This window comes from Nuphar pumila, chromosome 15 (genome assembly GCF_984573655.1).
Source record: "Nuphar pumila chromosome 15, dmNupPumi1.hap1.1, whole genome shotgun sequence".
Taxonomy (NCBI): Eukaryota; Viridiplantae; Streptophyta; class Magnoliopsida; order Nymphaeales; family Nymphaeaceae; genus Nuphar; species Nuphar pumila.
In genome coordinates this window covers 13,008,527-13,025,520 of record NC_143263.1, presented here as the reverse complement: position 1 = coordinate 13,025,520, position 16,994 = coordinate 13,008,527, and the positions used below count along the sequence as shown (strand labels likewise).

Here is a 16,994-nt window from a genome sequence, read left to right as displayed (position 1 = left end):
AGCATTCTTGATATACTTCTTTGGCTTATGTATATTCATCGATACTGGTGGAAAGTCGATAAATGCATCATACATCAAACTATTGAAAGACCTAGATTACGTCGATCAATACGCATGAGGAACAATCGCACTTGCACACTTGTATACACATTTGAGTAGTACGAAGTGCGAAATAAAATAAAAAAAACTCGTTGGGATGTTGGTGTTGTTGAAAGTATTTATTCCTTCATTATGCCTAAACTTTTGATATATAATCATTTCTATACTTGCATATTATGTTTTGATACATACTGTGTATTAATCTTTGTTAATCATTATTATGCAGGTTTGCATATGGGAGCACATATTCATTTAAAAGCCCCAAATGTGAGATATTGCACATGAATTTCTATGTACTGCAATGTGGAGTCGGTCATGCAACGAAGAAGACCATGAGCAAAGATTCATAGGTCCTCACATGTCACGTGTCGACTGCGTTGTATTGCTTCGCAGACTGACTAGGGAAAATGTAACTATTGTTGTTGATATTTTGTATGTTTTTTTAATAAATATATGTTTGTAAGCTTAACTATAAAAGAAATGTAGGTACATTGATGCCCCTATGAAGGCGCATTGGAGGAGGAGGAGAATGCCAATGTGGTTGTAGAGGTGAAGAACATTGCCAGGAAGGACATTTAGATGCACAACATGAATGATGTTGAGTGTCAAATGGCCAACCGAGTCATTCAGTAGTCAGAGTTTGTTCAATGAATCAATTATTGTTGCACAGTTAGCAAATTTCTATTGCATGCCACAAAGGATTACCCCACGGTATTCCTCTTCAAACTTCAAAACTGGTGTGAGGGCAACAAAGACATCGACTTGTCATCCATGAAATGTGTCATCAATGACGATTTTATAGTCATCCAACAAATTGTGTGTTCTTCAGTGACAAAGAGAAACTTTTGGGGAGAAAAGAAAGTTGGAGAGAAGCACAGAAAACCATAAGTGGATCAAAGGGAGAGTTGGCTCTTGCACTTGAAGAAATCCACATGGTGAAGAATATGGTACGTACTCAAGAGGATATGATACGTACTCAAGCTAGCCTTCTGAATAATGCAAATAAGGTTATCAAAGAGCTACGATCACGGCAATCACAACATCTTCAACCGCAGAAATTTATTTGATTGTTTTTTGTTTTTTGTTTTTTGTATATATTCGAAGATAAACATTGTAACTCATTGATTACTCATTAATTTGTATATAATGTTATTTGAATGTTTCTATGAATAAATTTTTATATAAAGTCGTTTGTGTGTCATTGATTTGTATATAATGTCATTGATTAAATGTTTAAATGATTTGAATGTAAAATTGACTGTTGAATGTTAAATGATTTAAATATAAAATAGAAACCACTCTTGAATGTTTAAATTGAAAGCAATTTTGAATGTTTAAATGATTTGAATGTAAAACTGAAACCACTGTTGAATGTTAAATGATTTGAATATAAATTTGAAACCACTGTTGAATGTTTAAATGATTTGAATGTTCAAACTGAATGATTTGTATATAACATTATTGTTTATATGTTTGTATGTTTTCAATTCATTTGAATGTTTATTTGCTTACATTCACTGATATTTAGGTTGCTATATGCAAAAATCTACAACGGGTTTATATATGATTCAAAAAAATTATAAAAAATAAGAAATATCGCATATTTGCTATAGTTTCATAAATATTTAAGTACGATATTTGCGATATCTGAAGATTCACAAATAACTTCATGGAGCGTGTTCAATATATGCGAAAAAGTAAGCCATTTGCGAAATTAGTGGTAAGCAATGGAAAACCTCGGGTGAAGCCCCGTGACCACCCTACCTTAAGTGGCCCACCTCTGAAAGCTAAGGACACACTCTGAGGCCACAGTCTGCACCTTCACAACCACCCGGCTGGCCACAACTGCCAAATGCAAACGAGTGACGATCAGCTTAGAGCGACCTCTGACAGTAACCCATCAGATGTCACCCTGATTATGCTGTTCATCCATGATAGATGGCAGATCAGTTGCAAGCACATTGCACACTTTAGAGTGCCGCTGCACCTTATCTGCCCTCCATCTTAGGTTGGGATCCACAGCTGACACGCTGTATCTCAGAGATGGAGGACAGTCAGGTGTGGCTGTAGGGTTGCAAAAGATTCGAATATGGGATGGTGTTTTTGCAAATTTTGGCTGTCCGGCATCCGAACAGAACTAACTCCGGTGTATTTTTTTATCCAAAACCCAAACCGTTTGCAACCCTATACAGCGGCAATGTGATTGCACCTCCACAGACCTCTCCATGCGATGAATGGCATCCTAAGCACCATGGTTGGACTCATCATCTCTTAGATGGGGTCCCACAATTTTTTTTAGAACCATTGATGCCCTAGATGAACGGCATCTAGAGTTTGCAAAATGAACAGTTGAAAACATAGTCCAGACATGGCATTCCATCAGAGGTCGCTGACCTGATACACACTCAATGTTAACAGAGGGTGGATCAAGTGCAATCACATTGCACAAAAAAATGTGATGCTCCATCTGGCCATGCAACCCTTGTGTGATTCGGTTTGTGGGCCCCGCAAACGTAAGCCGGTAATTGCCATACTTTGTGGGCCCCAGCAACAAGCGTCTTCCAAAGAGACGTGGAATCAAATTTTTGTTCTGGCTAAGTGATTGCACATGATCCGCTTTGATGTTTATATATAGCAATTACAACAACAGTGGGAAAAGGATATCGACACATTCTCAGGATAACATATATAATTACAAATGCATTTTACATATGAACATGCTCTGTTGTTAGCTCATTCCAACCAGCGTGCATAATGGATATCACTTGTACTAACAAACCACTCCACCCCAAAAAAACAGAAAAACCAAAACAAGAGGAAAACGTTACATGCCAAACCAACGAAATTTGTCAAATTTTTGAGGTAGCATTTTGAAACTATACAGATCTGATGAGATAGCTGACGAACACCTCCTGTCAGAGACAGTACCAGGAGAGAATGAAAGACAAGGTCAAGCATTGTTTTTAAGAAAAACAACGAAACCAATAATTTGAGCACAACACAGATCAATATCATCCAAAGAGCAGTGAAACTTCGTATGCATCATTTTGCGGTATATCATCAACTAGCGCAAGTTCTTAACAGACTGTAGAAATCATGCAGGACCAAGCAACATTAAGAATCAAACATGGTGCTCAAAACAGAGATTGATTTCGGGCAGGTTTGCAAGCACCTGAGAAAACACTACTTTCTCAGGGTTTTTTAGAAAAGAAAGCTTAATCCAATCCACTTTCTCAAGTGCTTGCAAACTTGAGAAAGTGCAGGTTGAGAGAGTTGTGGAAAGTGTGAGAGAGTTGATGGCTGCAAACCTGAGAAAGTGGTCGCAGGTTGGCAAGGGGCATCTAAGACTGGATTTGTCAGGAATGACTACTTTCTCAGGTGGGTATCTAAGTTGCAAAATGCCCGAAGAAAAGGAAAATCATAAGGATGTCAACAACCACAGAAAGGCAGGTAAAAAGACATTACCAAAATACAAGAACCACCACTGATGTTATCCTATAGAACCCATATAATTAACACCTCCATGCAAAAATAGCAAATCAAGAGTCAATGGACATGCTAAACAGAGAGCAGCTGCATACTTAAAATTTAGCAGTTATTAATTTCTACTTGTGGTATCTTCAATCATGTTCATAAACATTATCATAAGAAAAAATTATAGTGAATAATATGGGCATTATTCGTATTTGTTTTGCAGATATTTGTGATTTACTTGGTCAGATTTTACTCTTCCACAAACCTAGACGTCTATGCACTTTGAAAACTTGTGCTCATTAATAGTTGAATTTTGAAATTGTAAACCATAATTTACATGCAATTGGTGTAGTTGCACTTTCCACAGGCATATCTAAACCTACCAAAAGATGGCTTTATAGGATGAACAATTTGTTCATCCCTTTACTATAGGAAAACCAGAAAGATCTGGATGTAATAAAAGAAACACATTAGCGGCAAGGAAAAACTATGCAGAAACAGCATATAATGATCATATAAATAACCATTGCAATTGCCTTTCAAAAAGATTAAATCTCAGAACCTGGAAACAGGAATATACAGATGCAAACATTGTTGGCTTAAACAATCGTCAACAAAGAAGTCAACAAGGAGTTCCAGCAAATTACCTAGAATCAATCTGAACGATCAGAACCCTTGGTTTATCTCTGAATTTGCATCTTTTGAAACTTATTTACATGACAACCAGATATTGCCTATGTCATTGTCTTTGGGACTCGCATACCAAACCCATGTTTTACTTTCTCAACACTGCACGAAAATAATGGAAATCATGGTCCCAGATACAAAAAGAATTCTGAAAGCATCAGATCAGGAGCATAAAGAAACTCCTCTTAGTAAATATTACAGACTACAGAAAATAATAGACAGACATAGCATCGAACAAGGTTGAAGAACAAGACAGGATCTTGGTGCAATGACATTACTGCCCATTCTATGTGTTGCAATATTCAAAGAGTCCAAGTTTTAAGCATTCATTGAAACCATGCTACCATTTTTTTATATAGTTAAGCTGCAACTGCTACCAGAAAATCTTCTATTTCATCATATGATGACACCTAAATTTCTGAACTAGGAAGCAAACTGTATCTTGCTTGAGACTATTTGATTTAAATCTGAATCATGAATTTTTTCCTTTCTCTTTCTTTGTCTATTTAATAGGCAGGATAAGTGCAATATATATTGAACTAAAGCCCCTTGGATTGATATAGTGTGACTTGCATCAGCCCAGCTACTATATTTTACTGAATCTGAACAAAGTCATTAAGGAGATACACTGATGAAGTAGGTACCCTCAATTAAGCCACGAAGTAGGTACCCTAAATTAAGCCACAGAGTTTGGCAATCTAGAATGTGGGAACATTAATGTCACTTCATGGTTAAGAGTAATAGAAGTAGAAATAAATTATAGAGAAGAATGAGGAACAAACTCATGCACTCCCTCTAATAAAGTTAAATCAATCCATAACTGTTTGAATCATATAAATATTAGATTAATCTCTTCAAAAAGATTAAAGCTCATCTCTGGCCCCATCACCGAACAATAACCCAAAAAGTTGTAAAATTTTTGAAAAAACTATTGTAACATGAAAAGATGAGCTACCAAGAACCCAAAAGGGCTATAAAGTCTTGCCTCCCACAGTCAAACAGCATAAGACTCCCTCAAACAACAAAATATTCCCCATGAAATACAAACTAACCACACACCTTTCATCATTAAGGTGGAGTCATAAAACAAACTTTTACACAACTTCAAATATGCTATTATGAGAAATTATTGATACTACCATGAAATATATATGTTTTTTTCTCATATGCCATTTAAGCACCATTTTTTAATCCTTCTTTTAGACACTAAGATAATTTTCTACCTTTTTCAATAATATCGTAGGAATATGTATTAAACAATAATTTAAAAGGCAATATCCCAGTATCTTCAAAATATGCTATTTTAGGAAATCATTGATACTATTATGAAATATGCGATATCTTTATGTTACATTTTTTTATATGCAATTTTCGCACATTCCTTTCAATCCATTTTTCTACCTTTTTCAGTACTATTGTGAATACATTACTAAAATCTTGCTTTCCTTGTATTTTTGTGGTTTGGACTTTTTTTAAGCTGTGATTTTCCTGATATGTTGTCAAAATTCTAAAAAACCACAAATATCTCAAGAAATTCTTGACAAGGGTATTCAAGTTCTGTACTCTAAATGGTGATCATTTACTTTCGGTGGATACGAGGGTTTTCATACAGAACTCATCACTGCCATTGATTTCATAGCTAGCAACTATGGCTAAGTGAGAACAAATTAAGATAAATTGCAGAAGCCTCCAAATGCTGGCCCTCCTCAAATCCAGGACACAAGTAATAAAGTTTACATGTGCACATCATCAGTAAAACAGACACTGCTACTTGTGTCGTCTGCACATGAATAGAAAAGAATACCAAGAAACCAACAAGAGCACTCAACTTCAGACTCCACACAAAAATATGAACTGTATGAGATGACAAGAGGAATGTCAGTAATTAGACAACCAACAAATGAATAAATGGGAATATTAAAAAGCTAATAAGATTACCAGTAATAAGATGGTTGTGGCAAACTTAAAACTGTAACCATAGGCAAAATCAGTTTCAAAAGAACTCAAATACCCTGATGCAGACAATCAGGATTCTTCTTCTCCTATGCATTGGTTTCTGTTTATTAATGCTTCAAAGTCCCATTGAAGATTTTCTAGAATTTGGAGTGGAAATATATGGGGAAGGAGATTTGGAGAGAAAACTTGGGTAAATTTACAGGTGGAAGCAAACATCTATCAGGACTTATTTTTCAAACTCGCAACTGGGTGAAGGTATCACTTTTCTATAGTAATAACTATTTTATTTTACCTGTGAAAACATCTAGCATTGATGTAGAGAAAGGTGAAAATCCAAAATGATGTATATTCTAGGAATTATTAAAGTTTTCCTCTAAATTTTCTTCACCGTTTATGTTAACTCTGAAGTCCGAACATAACCCTGATGGAAACTTAACTCTCAGGTTCAACTTAGGGTCAACCATCAACATATCACAAGAAGCTCTCACTGGTCTTATGGTTCATGGACACTTGGCAGTTTTCAGGTGTTTGGTTTGTATAACTACCATCAAACAACATGAAGAACTTGTAGTCCATGTAAGATGATTCTACAAAATCAATCTGGAAGGTGTCAATATAGTTGTTTGACTTAAATTTAACTGCAAAACTCACACTCCAAAGCCGACTGTATTCTTCACGTGGATTTGCTTGACTCAAACCAATAAACTGTTCAGAAATTCAGCATACACAAAAAGAGATTCAGAAATTCAGCATACACAAAAAGAGAAATTCAGCATACCATGCTACCATTTTTTTATAGTTAAGCTGCAACTGCTACCAGAAAATCTTCTATTTCATCATATGATGACACCTAAATTTCTGAGCTAGGAAGCAAACTGTATCTTGCCTGAGACTATTTGATTTAAATCTGAATCATGTTTCTAACTAATAAATTACTCTATCTTCCATCTTCTTGAACAAAGAAAGAAATTTGGAAATGATTTAAGGAACCACATACGTTGGTGCAAGCTTGCCAAGGCAGTCCACCTCTTCACCAGTGACCTCATCAAACGCTTTGCCGGAGATCTCAATAATATATGACTTGTCCCTTGTAATAGGTAGTCCCCTGCTAGCAAGTAGATCCAAATCTTTCTGGTGAAGCTCTCTTCCATTGATAAAAACACCAGTATCTCCACCAGAGCAATCTCTCATCATGGGATAATCGAACTCTTCTATGAATGGCTGTAGATAATGACTCCATCAAGATTCTCATAGAAAAATGACTACCAATAAATAAAAGGAGACAAGTTACAAGCTAAAACTGTTTGAGCCGAAACATAAGCTCACAGGAATTATGCCAAGGCAAGGCTGTCCCATAACACCCCAGAATCCAGCTTGCCGGTCATACCTTGATGATAGAAGAAAAAAATAGTTTCACCATAAATTAGATAAGCAAATGGAACAAAGAAGGATAAGTCAGATCTAGAAATTAATAGTGAAAAGATGATGGAAAAGATTCTTTCATTGATATGAAAAGCACATAAAGACAGGTTTATAGAATGAAAAACTGAAAATTTTGCAGTAGAGCAAGGAGCAGGTCTGAACTGCCAAGTTGGGATCAGCAAAAAGGGCTTCCAGCATGGAAAAGGAACATCTTTACTTCCCAATCAGAAAGCCCGATAATGAACACAAGGTTGTACATAGGGCAAACAAAATAGTTCACAACCAAGAATCATGAAGCCTGAAAACCTCAAAGTCCTGATTGCAAGCAAGCATCCTAACTCCTAAGCATATCTACAGCAGATTACAAGCAGGCCTCCAACTATGCCTATTACACAATTCCAGTCCATCATTTATTTTGCAGATAACATAGATTTTTCACATTTTATGCAAGATTGCTATGTCCTGAAGCTCAAAATTCATAGACTCAGAACAACCATGTCTCAACATGCGTGTTTGAATGGAAAGTGAAGGCGCAAATACATTGATGAATAAGTCAACCAAGCAAAAGCAAGAGAAAAAAAAACATCCAAAAAGAAAAGGGCACGCAGGATAAAAAGAGAACCATGGCCATAGTTGAAGTCAGTAGTACTGACCTCTAATAGTTTTGAAATTTGAACATACAATTAAAAGTCATAGATACATAAATGCAAGGTCCTACTAAAGGATGGTCCCAGACTGATTCATTGTCAACTTTGCTAAAGCTCTATTTCAAGGGTATCCCTTCCATTCAATAATGTTCAAGGATGAAAAGAGCTGCTCTTTGTTCCAACATTGTTAGAAAGGGGTTGTTCGGGTTCTTCCTATGTCCCAGAGGGAATGGGTGGTCAATGTTAATTGTAGGACAAAAAGTTAGTTTTCGTCCTTGGACCAAAATTAAAGGAGGGGTGGAATACCAAAAAGTGTATAAAAAATACTTGTTACCTACATAGATAGAAAAGAACATGGACTAATGGAATTATGTGGTCGCACGTATGTGTGTGTGAGTGTATGCATGTGTGTGTGTGTGTGCAGAAAGGATTTTCATGGAAAATGTCAAGGAAAGGAAGGAACTTAGAAATTTGAACAGGAAACACCATGTGAAGAATGAGTATGCTTACCAGTAATCTCCAGGATGGATAGGACCAGCTTGCTTCTCAGCCTTCCTGACCAACTTCTCAGGTAAAGGTTTGCCATTAACTGAAACATATGCCTTCTCGTTATCAGATGAATGAGTAACTCTTGAGAAATCCCTAAAGCTCTTCTTTATAAGGTTTGCAAAGAATGACTCAGTCCCCTTCACACTTCTCTCAGTAGGTTCTTTTCTTCCCTCTACAAGATAGTGCGAGATCTCGAGGCTAGGATCCCTGGGCAATGAGAGCTCTATCTCAGTCGCTGCTGATGCTTCCTTGACAGAACTCTGTTTAAAATTATTTACGGATTTCTTTTTGGACCTGCTCCCTTCAAGCTTAGAAATCATTTCATCAATGGAAGAATGCCCAGAGTACTCATGGGATGGAGAAGCTACTGCTGGTGAATCAATGCCAGACTTAAATGATAGCTGGTTGAACAGCTTTCTATTTGGAGCAAGATTATCAGGCCCTTCCCCATCCTGCGAGGCACTGGAGGATGAAAATTCCGATTGCCCTTTCTCAGGTTCACTCAAGTTGGGCCTCTCTTCCATCTGATCGATGGGATGACTCAAGATGACTCCCTTCTGAGTCACGTTACGGTTTGACAAATAAGAAGGGAATGCAGACTTTCCATTTTCATAAGCTCCACGAAATAAAGAAATCTGCCCATGGGCACGATCTCGATCTACAGGGTTACACCGGCCACCAGACGAAGATATTATACAAGGAAATACTTCTTCCCTCAATTCACCAGGAGTACTACCAGCCTCTGAAGACGCATCCGCAGAGGAAACAAGCCTCTTGCCATCAAATGAAACCAGGATGGTCTTCGAACATGCCCCACACCGTAGTTTACAAGAACCTTCAGCCGTCGGGCAAAATTTCTTAGGTAGCTTAAGCACCTGCAAGCAATGACAACACGATATAAATGGAGCACCACCTCCAACAGGGAAGCATGCGTTTGTGTACCCCACTTCGTGTTGATCTCTTTGTGAGTGCCGGTTTTCCTTCCGAGCAATCTGTTCTGAATCAGTATATCCAGGCCTTCGAACAATGTCGTTGGACTGGTAAGAATTCAAGGGGGGAGGTGCACCCAAACCCATATAATCATGTATGCCTCCAATCAGTGGAAAATCACCATCATCATGGTAATACATAGGACCCCCCACAGGTTTTGAAATCCTCTGATTGCAGAGAAGTCCAGATTGAACTTGTGGTGGAACTTTAAATTGTCTGTAATAACAATTCCAACACGAGCAAACAGAACGTCTGTAGAAGAATTCATTTGCATAAGGAATAACAGAATCAGGAACGTTCTCTGCATACCTTCCGGGAAAGTAAGTATTTTCATTTCTGCTGATCAAGCCTCGCCCAGCCATCGACATATGTGGAAATTGGGCAGGTTGGTGGGTAGGCATTCTCAGCAAGTGATCCTCATACAGATCCTTATAGCCTAGCAGCTCATCATGGCCATGTCTGTGGTGATTGAAAAGAGGAACAGCCATATGCTGCCTGCTCACCATCGAATGAGAAGGAGCTTGGTGGGCATCAAAGTCACGCAGATCGTGGCTATGGTAATACGGTCTCCGAATCGCATCTTCTTGGCGGGAATGCTCCCTCAAGTTCGTCACGGGACCGTATGAATCCTGCTGCGAACATTGGCGAGCCCTCCTCGCATTCGAAGGGATCCCATCGTTCGATAGTGGCATTTCGGAGATATCGCAAGATCTGGTGATCTGTTCCCTCAATTCATCAAGCTTCCTAAGAAGTTCCCTCCTGTCCTGCTCCAGGTGCTCTACTCTATCAGCCCCTACAAGGGATTGATCGAAGAAACGGTGGTTCTCGTAGCCATGAGAGTTCCCTCGGTGGTAATTCGACGGGCCTTCGTCGGGATACATCCTATACTTGACGTCATCATCAAGCAAAGAACGCTTCCTCAAACCAAGCTCGTCGTCGTCCCTCCGAAGCGGCGACACCCCAATTCGATCAACAGAACCCCATGTCAGACCCTTCCCTTTGGTCTGTGTGCTAGCGGTTTCCAACCGAACCCCTCCATCCATACTCGATTTCCGGTCGATTCCCGCCAAATTCTTCACAGGGGCGTCCATCGAATCCCCTGTTCTACTCCTGCGGGCGTTCCCCGCCCCACTTCCGACCCCATTAGACCCAATTTCATTCCTCTCAAACACGACCGATACCGGGCCGTTACTCTCTCCGACCATTGCCGGAGTATCTGTTTCTAAATTACCCTTGTCGTCTCGTTGCGCGTTATCGGCCACCAGAGTCACTAATTCCGGAGAAGAAGAAGAAGAAGATGAGGAGGAGGAGGAAGAAGAAGATCCATGAGCTCCATTCAAGCTGTGCTTACCATCATCCTCTTCAGTCTTTCCTCCGGCTTCATTAACCACATCACCCACAACTTCCTCGTTCGAAATCGCATCTACCACGCTTTGCTTCTCCTCGGAGACGTGAGAGGGTGAACTCTCGTTGACTGAAATAGGTAGCTCCGTTGATATCCCCTCTTTCTCCCTTGCATCCGAGCCGCTGTCCTCCTCCTTGAATTTCTGCTCCAAACTGGCCGCGTGCTTCTTCGCTGCGCTCAAACCAAATCCCAAATCAATCACCAACCACAAAGAAACAAAAGCAGAAAAACCGGAACAGAGGAGAAAGGAAGAAGAACTCACACTGGAGGGTAGCGCCGCATCCACCGCACTGATACACAGGGTAGTCGGCGAGCTCCGGGAGGAGGTTCTTGCACTTGGGGCAACGAACTAATCGAATTTTCACTCCCTCCACCATATTATGAAACTATCTCACTCTCAGAGAGAGAAACGCGAAACGAGAAACGAGAAGAAGGCTCTCAGTACGTGGTCACGACTCTGCCCATTAGAAAACATGGGTTTCAGCACTTCGAGAAAGAGCGAGAGAAAAAGACAACGCGGAGAGGGCGAGCTTAGAAAACCATGGTCCTCAAAATCTAGGAAGAAGAATGATGATTTGGTGATGAGCGGGGGGAGGATAATAAACAACAACCAAAAGACGAGGAGGAGGAGAAAAAGAGGAGCAGCAGCTTCGGAGGAATTTCTAGGGAGCGTAGAAAGCAAAGATGGAGTGAGGTGGGGATTTCCTATGAGTTGCGAAAAAGAGAGAGACAGAGATGGTGGTGGGGGGGGGGGGAGACGAGAAAGGCACAGAAGTCGTCACCGTGGACGACTTTTCTCTCTCTCTCTCCCCCCTTTGGTTAATTAATAATTCATTTCATACCATGTTTAATCAAATCAACATATAGAATTCAACCCAATTCAAATCAAATCAACCTACTGAATTCAACCCAAATCAAATCAAATCAACCTACATCTCTCTCTCTCTCTCTCTCTCTCTCTCTCTCTCTCTCTCTCGCTCTCTCTTAATCGGTTCATACTTCACAGTTCATACCATCTTCTTCTTAACACTAATATTAGTCTTTTGTGATATTAAAGGGAAGGTTGGAAGTTTGGAAGTACGAGGGAGACCGTTTTATTACTCTCTCCAAAGAAAAATTAAAGGGAGACATTGGATGCTTCCTATTTATTTCATCAAAAGCAAAAACAGCAAAGTGCGTGCATAAAAAGAATTCATTCGTCTATCAAGCTACTAGAGACCAATCACTGGTGATCGATTTCAGCATTTCCTTTTTATCTTCTAGGGATCCTTTGTTTGGTTTCCTTCATTCCCAAAGAATATGGCCCCCCGTACTTTTTACGGTACAATGACATATATGACATGCAGTTGTCAATCCATGTGAAAGCTCACACCAAGTTCACTTCTTGGTATCAAATTATGAACATATCAATTCAGGTCTTTTTTTTCTTTGAAAAAATTGCAAAAACATGCCTGACTTTTGGCTTATTTATAAATACACGCCTAAGTTTTGAGATATGACGAATACATGCCTAGTTAACAAAACATTTCTCAAAAGTTAAGCACGTTTATAACATCTCAAAAGTTGTGTAATTTTGTATTTTTTTTTCTTTCTTTTTTTTTAAATTTAAGAAAGAAAATTCTTTGTTCAGATGAACTCTTGATGTTCTTCAACTTCAATTCCTTAAGCTGACTCACTTAACCAGGTGTGTTGAGCCCCTGTAAGCACGTCTTTCTCTTCCAAAAAGTTAGTTTTGCGGATTATGCTAAAGTAAGGTAGTGCAACACTCAAAAGCCAGATTGGTTTGCAAGATTCACTCCAAAACATGGGTCCATCTAAAGGCACGTTTTGTCACCAAAGGAACCCAAATCATCAAACCAAAGTTGATTTCATGATAAAAGTTAAGAGCAAAGGACGATGACTCTCTTTATAAAGAAAGCATAAGGGTGGGTTTGATCGCGCGTATCGCCCCATCACGCCAAACACTGGATGTGGCGGATGTGTGAAACGCTCATCCGTCGCATCACAGGAACGACGAAACATTGCTCCACCCCTGCAATGAGGAGAAGGTGCTCCAATGCGTTTAAAAAAAAGTTGGTCCAAAGGGGGCATTCTCTCTATCTCTTGTGTTGAGATGGACGGCCAACGACACCCCCCAACAACTGCACCTCTCTCTCTCTCTCTCTCTCTCTCTCTCTCTCTCTCTCTCTCTCTCTCTCTCTTGATTAGGGCTTTTTGATTTAGGGTTTCGAATTAACGCTTTTGGCTCAAAAGCGCGTTTGGCTTAGTGGTATGGAGCTTCCATTAGGCAGGTGTTCTAGGTTGAAATCTCATTGCCTTCTACAAAGTTTAAGTGTTATGACTTCTTAGGGGGCAAGGGGTAAGCTCATAGAATTTGGGGGCAGTCTCTTTGTGTAAATAAAAAAATAATAATATTTTATAATTTAAGGTTTTGAATTATGGTTTTTTTTTTAATTTTATATTTTAAATTAAATAAAAAATTACTTTTTTATTATGGCTTTGAATAAAAAAAATTAATTAAGACTTTTTATATTTAATTTGATTGGGGCTTTTCTTTTCTTTGATTTGGGCTTTTTTATTTTGTTTGATGAGGGTTTGAATTAGTGCTTTTTATATTTAATTTCATGGTATATTTATAGTTTTTTTTATTTTGTGGTTTGTTTTTCTTGTAGCTTAAATTTTTTTTCTAGTTATAATCTATTTTTTAGCAGTTTAAGGTTTATTTATAATTTATTTTTTGCAGTTTATTTATTTTCAAATAGGCAAAAAATATGATCTATTATTTGAGTGGAAACAAACACAGAATTAAGAACCATTGTTATCCTGTCCGGAAGACACACCAAACGTGGGCTCCACGCATGTCGAGACGGCCATGCAAACGCACAAAAGCAATATTGGTGTGTTCAGAATACGCTTATTTGGCATCTGCCACTGCTATGTGCCCCTCCACGGAACAGTGGATGACAGACACCCTGGGACAAAATAAACAGACAGGACATTGCTTCCTGTCCTGTTCATGGATGTGCGTGGGCGTCCGCGATTCAAACGCCCCTGCACCAAGTTGGGGGCAGTCACGTAAATTGCCGAAAGTTTAAAAAGCAAAAGCAAAAATCAATGTAATCTCAGACTTTTTTGGAAAGATCGGCAATTTTTTTTCTTTTTTTTTTTCGTTTCCCGGTAAAGATTGGTCTTGTCTGTGTGAGTCTGACCAGGTCTGACATAAAGTCCCACAAAGGGACACCGTCTCCTATGTCTTCTGACTGTCCGATCGGACCTGGTGGTCCCCACCCCACTGTAGACTCCTGTACTCTCTGCTCATCTCCTTTGGACGATTATGTCCTCCTACAGTCCTACTTCTTGCCTTTCACGGAATCGTTATTGTTTTGGACCTTTTGGTCCCTCCTGTCCCGTGACTTTGTTTTATTTGTTTACTGTTGATCTTTCAAGTCAAACCCATCAGCTAATAAAGTCTCGACGCGTGTAATGGTTCTGTGTGTTACTTCCTTGTTCGGCATTGATGTCTTGTTTGGTTCTGTCACAGGTCAAGTCAATAGCTAGTACGTCCTTCTAAGTTCAAGTCCATGAAGTGACTTGAAGAAGGAATGGCAGTTTTGTAGAATTAAGATGAAGTAGGGGCTGTTCTCCTCGGAATGGGTGGGTGCGCGTGCCTGGTTGGTCAGGACTCAGTCTAGGTTGGGGGGTCCTTCTGTTCTTTTGCTTTTACCTCTGGGAATGTCAGTTGGGAAAAAAAAGGTAAGCGGGGTACTGTGCCAGGCTGAAGCCCCAGGTTCGAATCCCTCCCCACATTGGGCTTAAGAGATATCTGGTAGGGTCTGTCTAACCCCAGTTTGCCTTTAAAAAATAGTAAATAAATAAATAATGTAACCTAATGAAAGAGAGTGAGAGAATCAGAAAAGGAAGGATCGTACATGCGTGGTTACATGTGACGAATTTATGTACATGCATTTGTCATGATGACGAGGATCGCAATGAAAGCTGATCAGGTCCAAGAAGCCTTCGTTCCATCATGAAAATGAACGGCAACTTAGACGCTAATGAATGGCCCAGCTGTTTAGGGTGATTTCTAGCCGTCCATTTTTGCATAGTTGATGCCATTCAGGCCATCTTTTTTTTTTAAGACCGGATCGGGTGCAATCACATAGCACAAATTTCGTACATTAAGCACCTGATTGCCCTGGCAAAACCCGACACGACCTGCCAACCCGCCTCTTAGGCGGGTTCGGGTTGGGCCTAACCCGTTTATTAAACGGGTCGGTTCATATTAGGGGTATGCCAACCCGCTTGACCTGTTTAATAAACGGGTTAGACGGGAGGGTCAACCCACCAACCCGCCCGCCAACCTGCCAACCCGTTTACCCGACCCAACCAGTTTATTAAGTGGGTTGGCGGGTCGTGTCGGGTTACCCGTTTAATAAACGGGTCGGGTTCATGTTTGCCACAGCCGACCCGTTTAATAAACAGGTCGGTTTTGGGTTGAGGTATGCTGACCCACCAACCCGACCCAATTGCAACCCCTACCTCCATCAGGCCTGGGCCCTACAACTGACAGGTGCTTAATGCACAAATATTTGTGCAATCATAATGCACTTTATCTTTTTAAGCTTTTGTTGCTGTCTATTTTCATGATCAACTGCATCTAAGTAGCTCCTTTGGCATGGCCTCTCTCGATCATGATGGCAAAAATAGATTGTCATTAACAACACATGTAATATAAATTTTTATATTTTATATTTTCTGTTATATATATATATATATATATATATATATATGAGTGTGGAATAGGTGCTTACCAAAGTTAGGAGCTTACGGCAAGCTAATGAGAGTTTTCATTGTGTTTGTTGCAAATCTGATGATGCTGATGCATTTGACATGGTCCATTTGCTAGAAAATGACACTTGAATTATGTTTTTTTTTATGACAAAACATAAATTGTTCAGTTTGAATATTTATAAAAATGGTAGACGACAGATTTTCAAACCTTATGTAAAAAATATATGGTGATTCTATAACATGATAAATTATGGTGGTACATGATGTTGTTTGTAAGGATCTCGCCATCAAATGGTGAAAGATCAACGGTGCAATTCATGAAAATAAGAGTGGTTTAAAAATGCTAAAAACATAGTATTTGAGTCAACTTTAATACATAACAATAGGAAATAGGACATGTTTAATATCATCCAAGGGTTAAATTTTGCTATAAGAGCTTAGATTTATGTAAATCAAGTGTGTAGTATAGTTATAACAGTTAGGGATGTAAGCCCGTTAGATTTGGGTCAGATCTTGGCATTATCAAATCCGATTTAATCCGGTTTGACCTAATTGGATTCGGATTTGGATGAAAAAAGTAAAACCAAACGGGACCTGACTAGCTTAAAATCCATTATTTACACTTAGTCGAACTCGGTTTTAGTAGGGTATGAATGCAAAAATTAATACCAAATCTGGCTTCCATTATTAATCAGATCCAGATTTGCCTATCAAACCCACATAACAAGCACTGATTCATGTCGGGTGTTAGGTTGCACCCGACCCGTTGACATCCCTAATGGTGGTACAATACCACGATAGAAGCACCCATATTAATAGAGGTGCGCAATGGGTCGGCCTGACCCGCCATGACTGGGCTTATAAATTAGGCTCCATCTCGACAACCTGAAATAACCCACTATATATATATATATATATACATCTGTTGAAATATGCTAAATGAGTTTTTTTTTTTGCTCTTTCAATGTTTCCTT

General features: G+C 39.2%; 1 protein-coding gene across 4 annotated transcripts; it reads right to left on the bottom strand.

Annotated features, from left to right (window-relative positions):
- Positions 1–2,760: 2,760 nt before the first annotated feature.
- Positions 2,761–11,926, bottom strand: LOC149814542 (uncharacterized). Of its 4 annotated transcripts, none has more exons than XM_089988530.1 (7): positions 11,492–11,918; positions 10,134–11,400; positions 8,796–10,040; positions 7,543–7,603; positions 7,214–7,437; positions 4,221–4,362; positions 2,761–3,011 (listed from the first exon to the last, which is right to left on the bottom strand). In XM_089988530.1, the coding sequence occupies exons 1-6, from the start codon at positions 11,604–11,606 to the stop codon at positions 4,308–4,310; spliced, it is 2,967 nt and encodes a 988-aa protein (XP_089844656.1). In that variant the 5' UTR covers positions 11,607–11,918; the 3' UTR covers positions 2,761–3,011; positions 4,221–4,307. The 4 variants fall into 4 exon arrangements, with proteins under 4 accessions (XP_089844656.1, XP_089844653.1, XP_089844655.1 ...); XM_089988529.1 differs by adding an exon at positions 3,408–3,485 and having other exon boundaries at positions 2,932–3,184; positions 8,796–11,400; XM_089988527.1 differs by having other exon boundaries at positions 8,796–11,400; positions 11,492–11,926.
- Positions 11,927–16,994: the final 5,068 nt, after the last annotated feature.

Excerpts from the sequence above, each read along its gene's own strand:
- LOC149814542 (XM_089988527.1), bottom strand. The coding sequence starts at position 11,606 with ATGGTGGAGGGAGTGAAAATTCGATTAGTTCGTTGCCCCAAGTGCAAG. Across the intron at positions 7,604-8,795 it reads ATCCATCCTGGAGATTACTG|GTATGACCGGCAAGCTGGAT; the intron begins GTAAGCATACTC and ends TCTATCATCAAG. Across the intron at positions 4,363-7,213 it reads CTTGGCAAGCTTGCACCAAC|TGTTGAGAAAGTAAAACATG; the intron begins GTATGTGGTTCC and ends ATTTTCGTGCAG.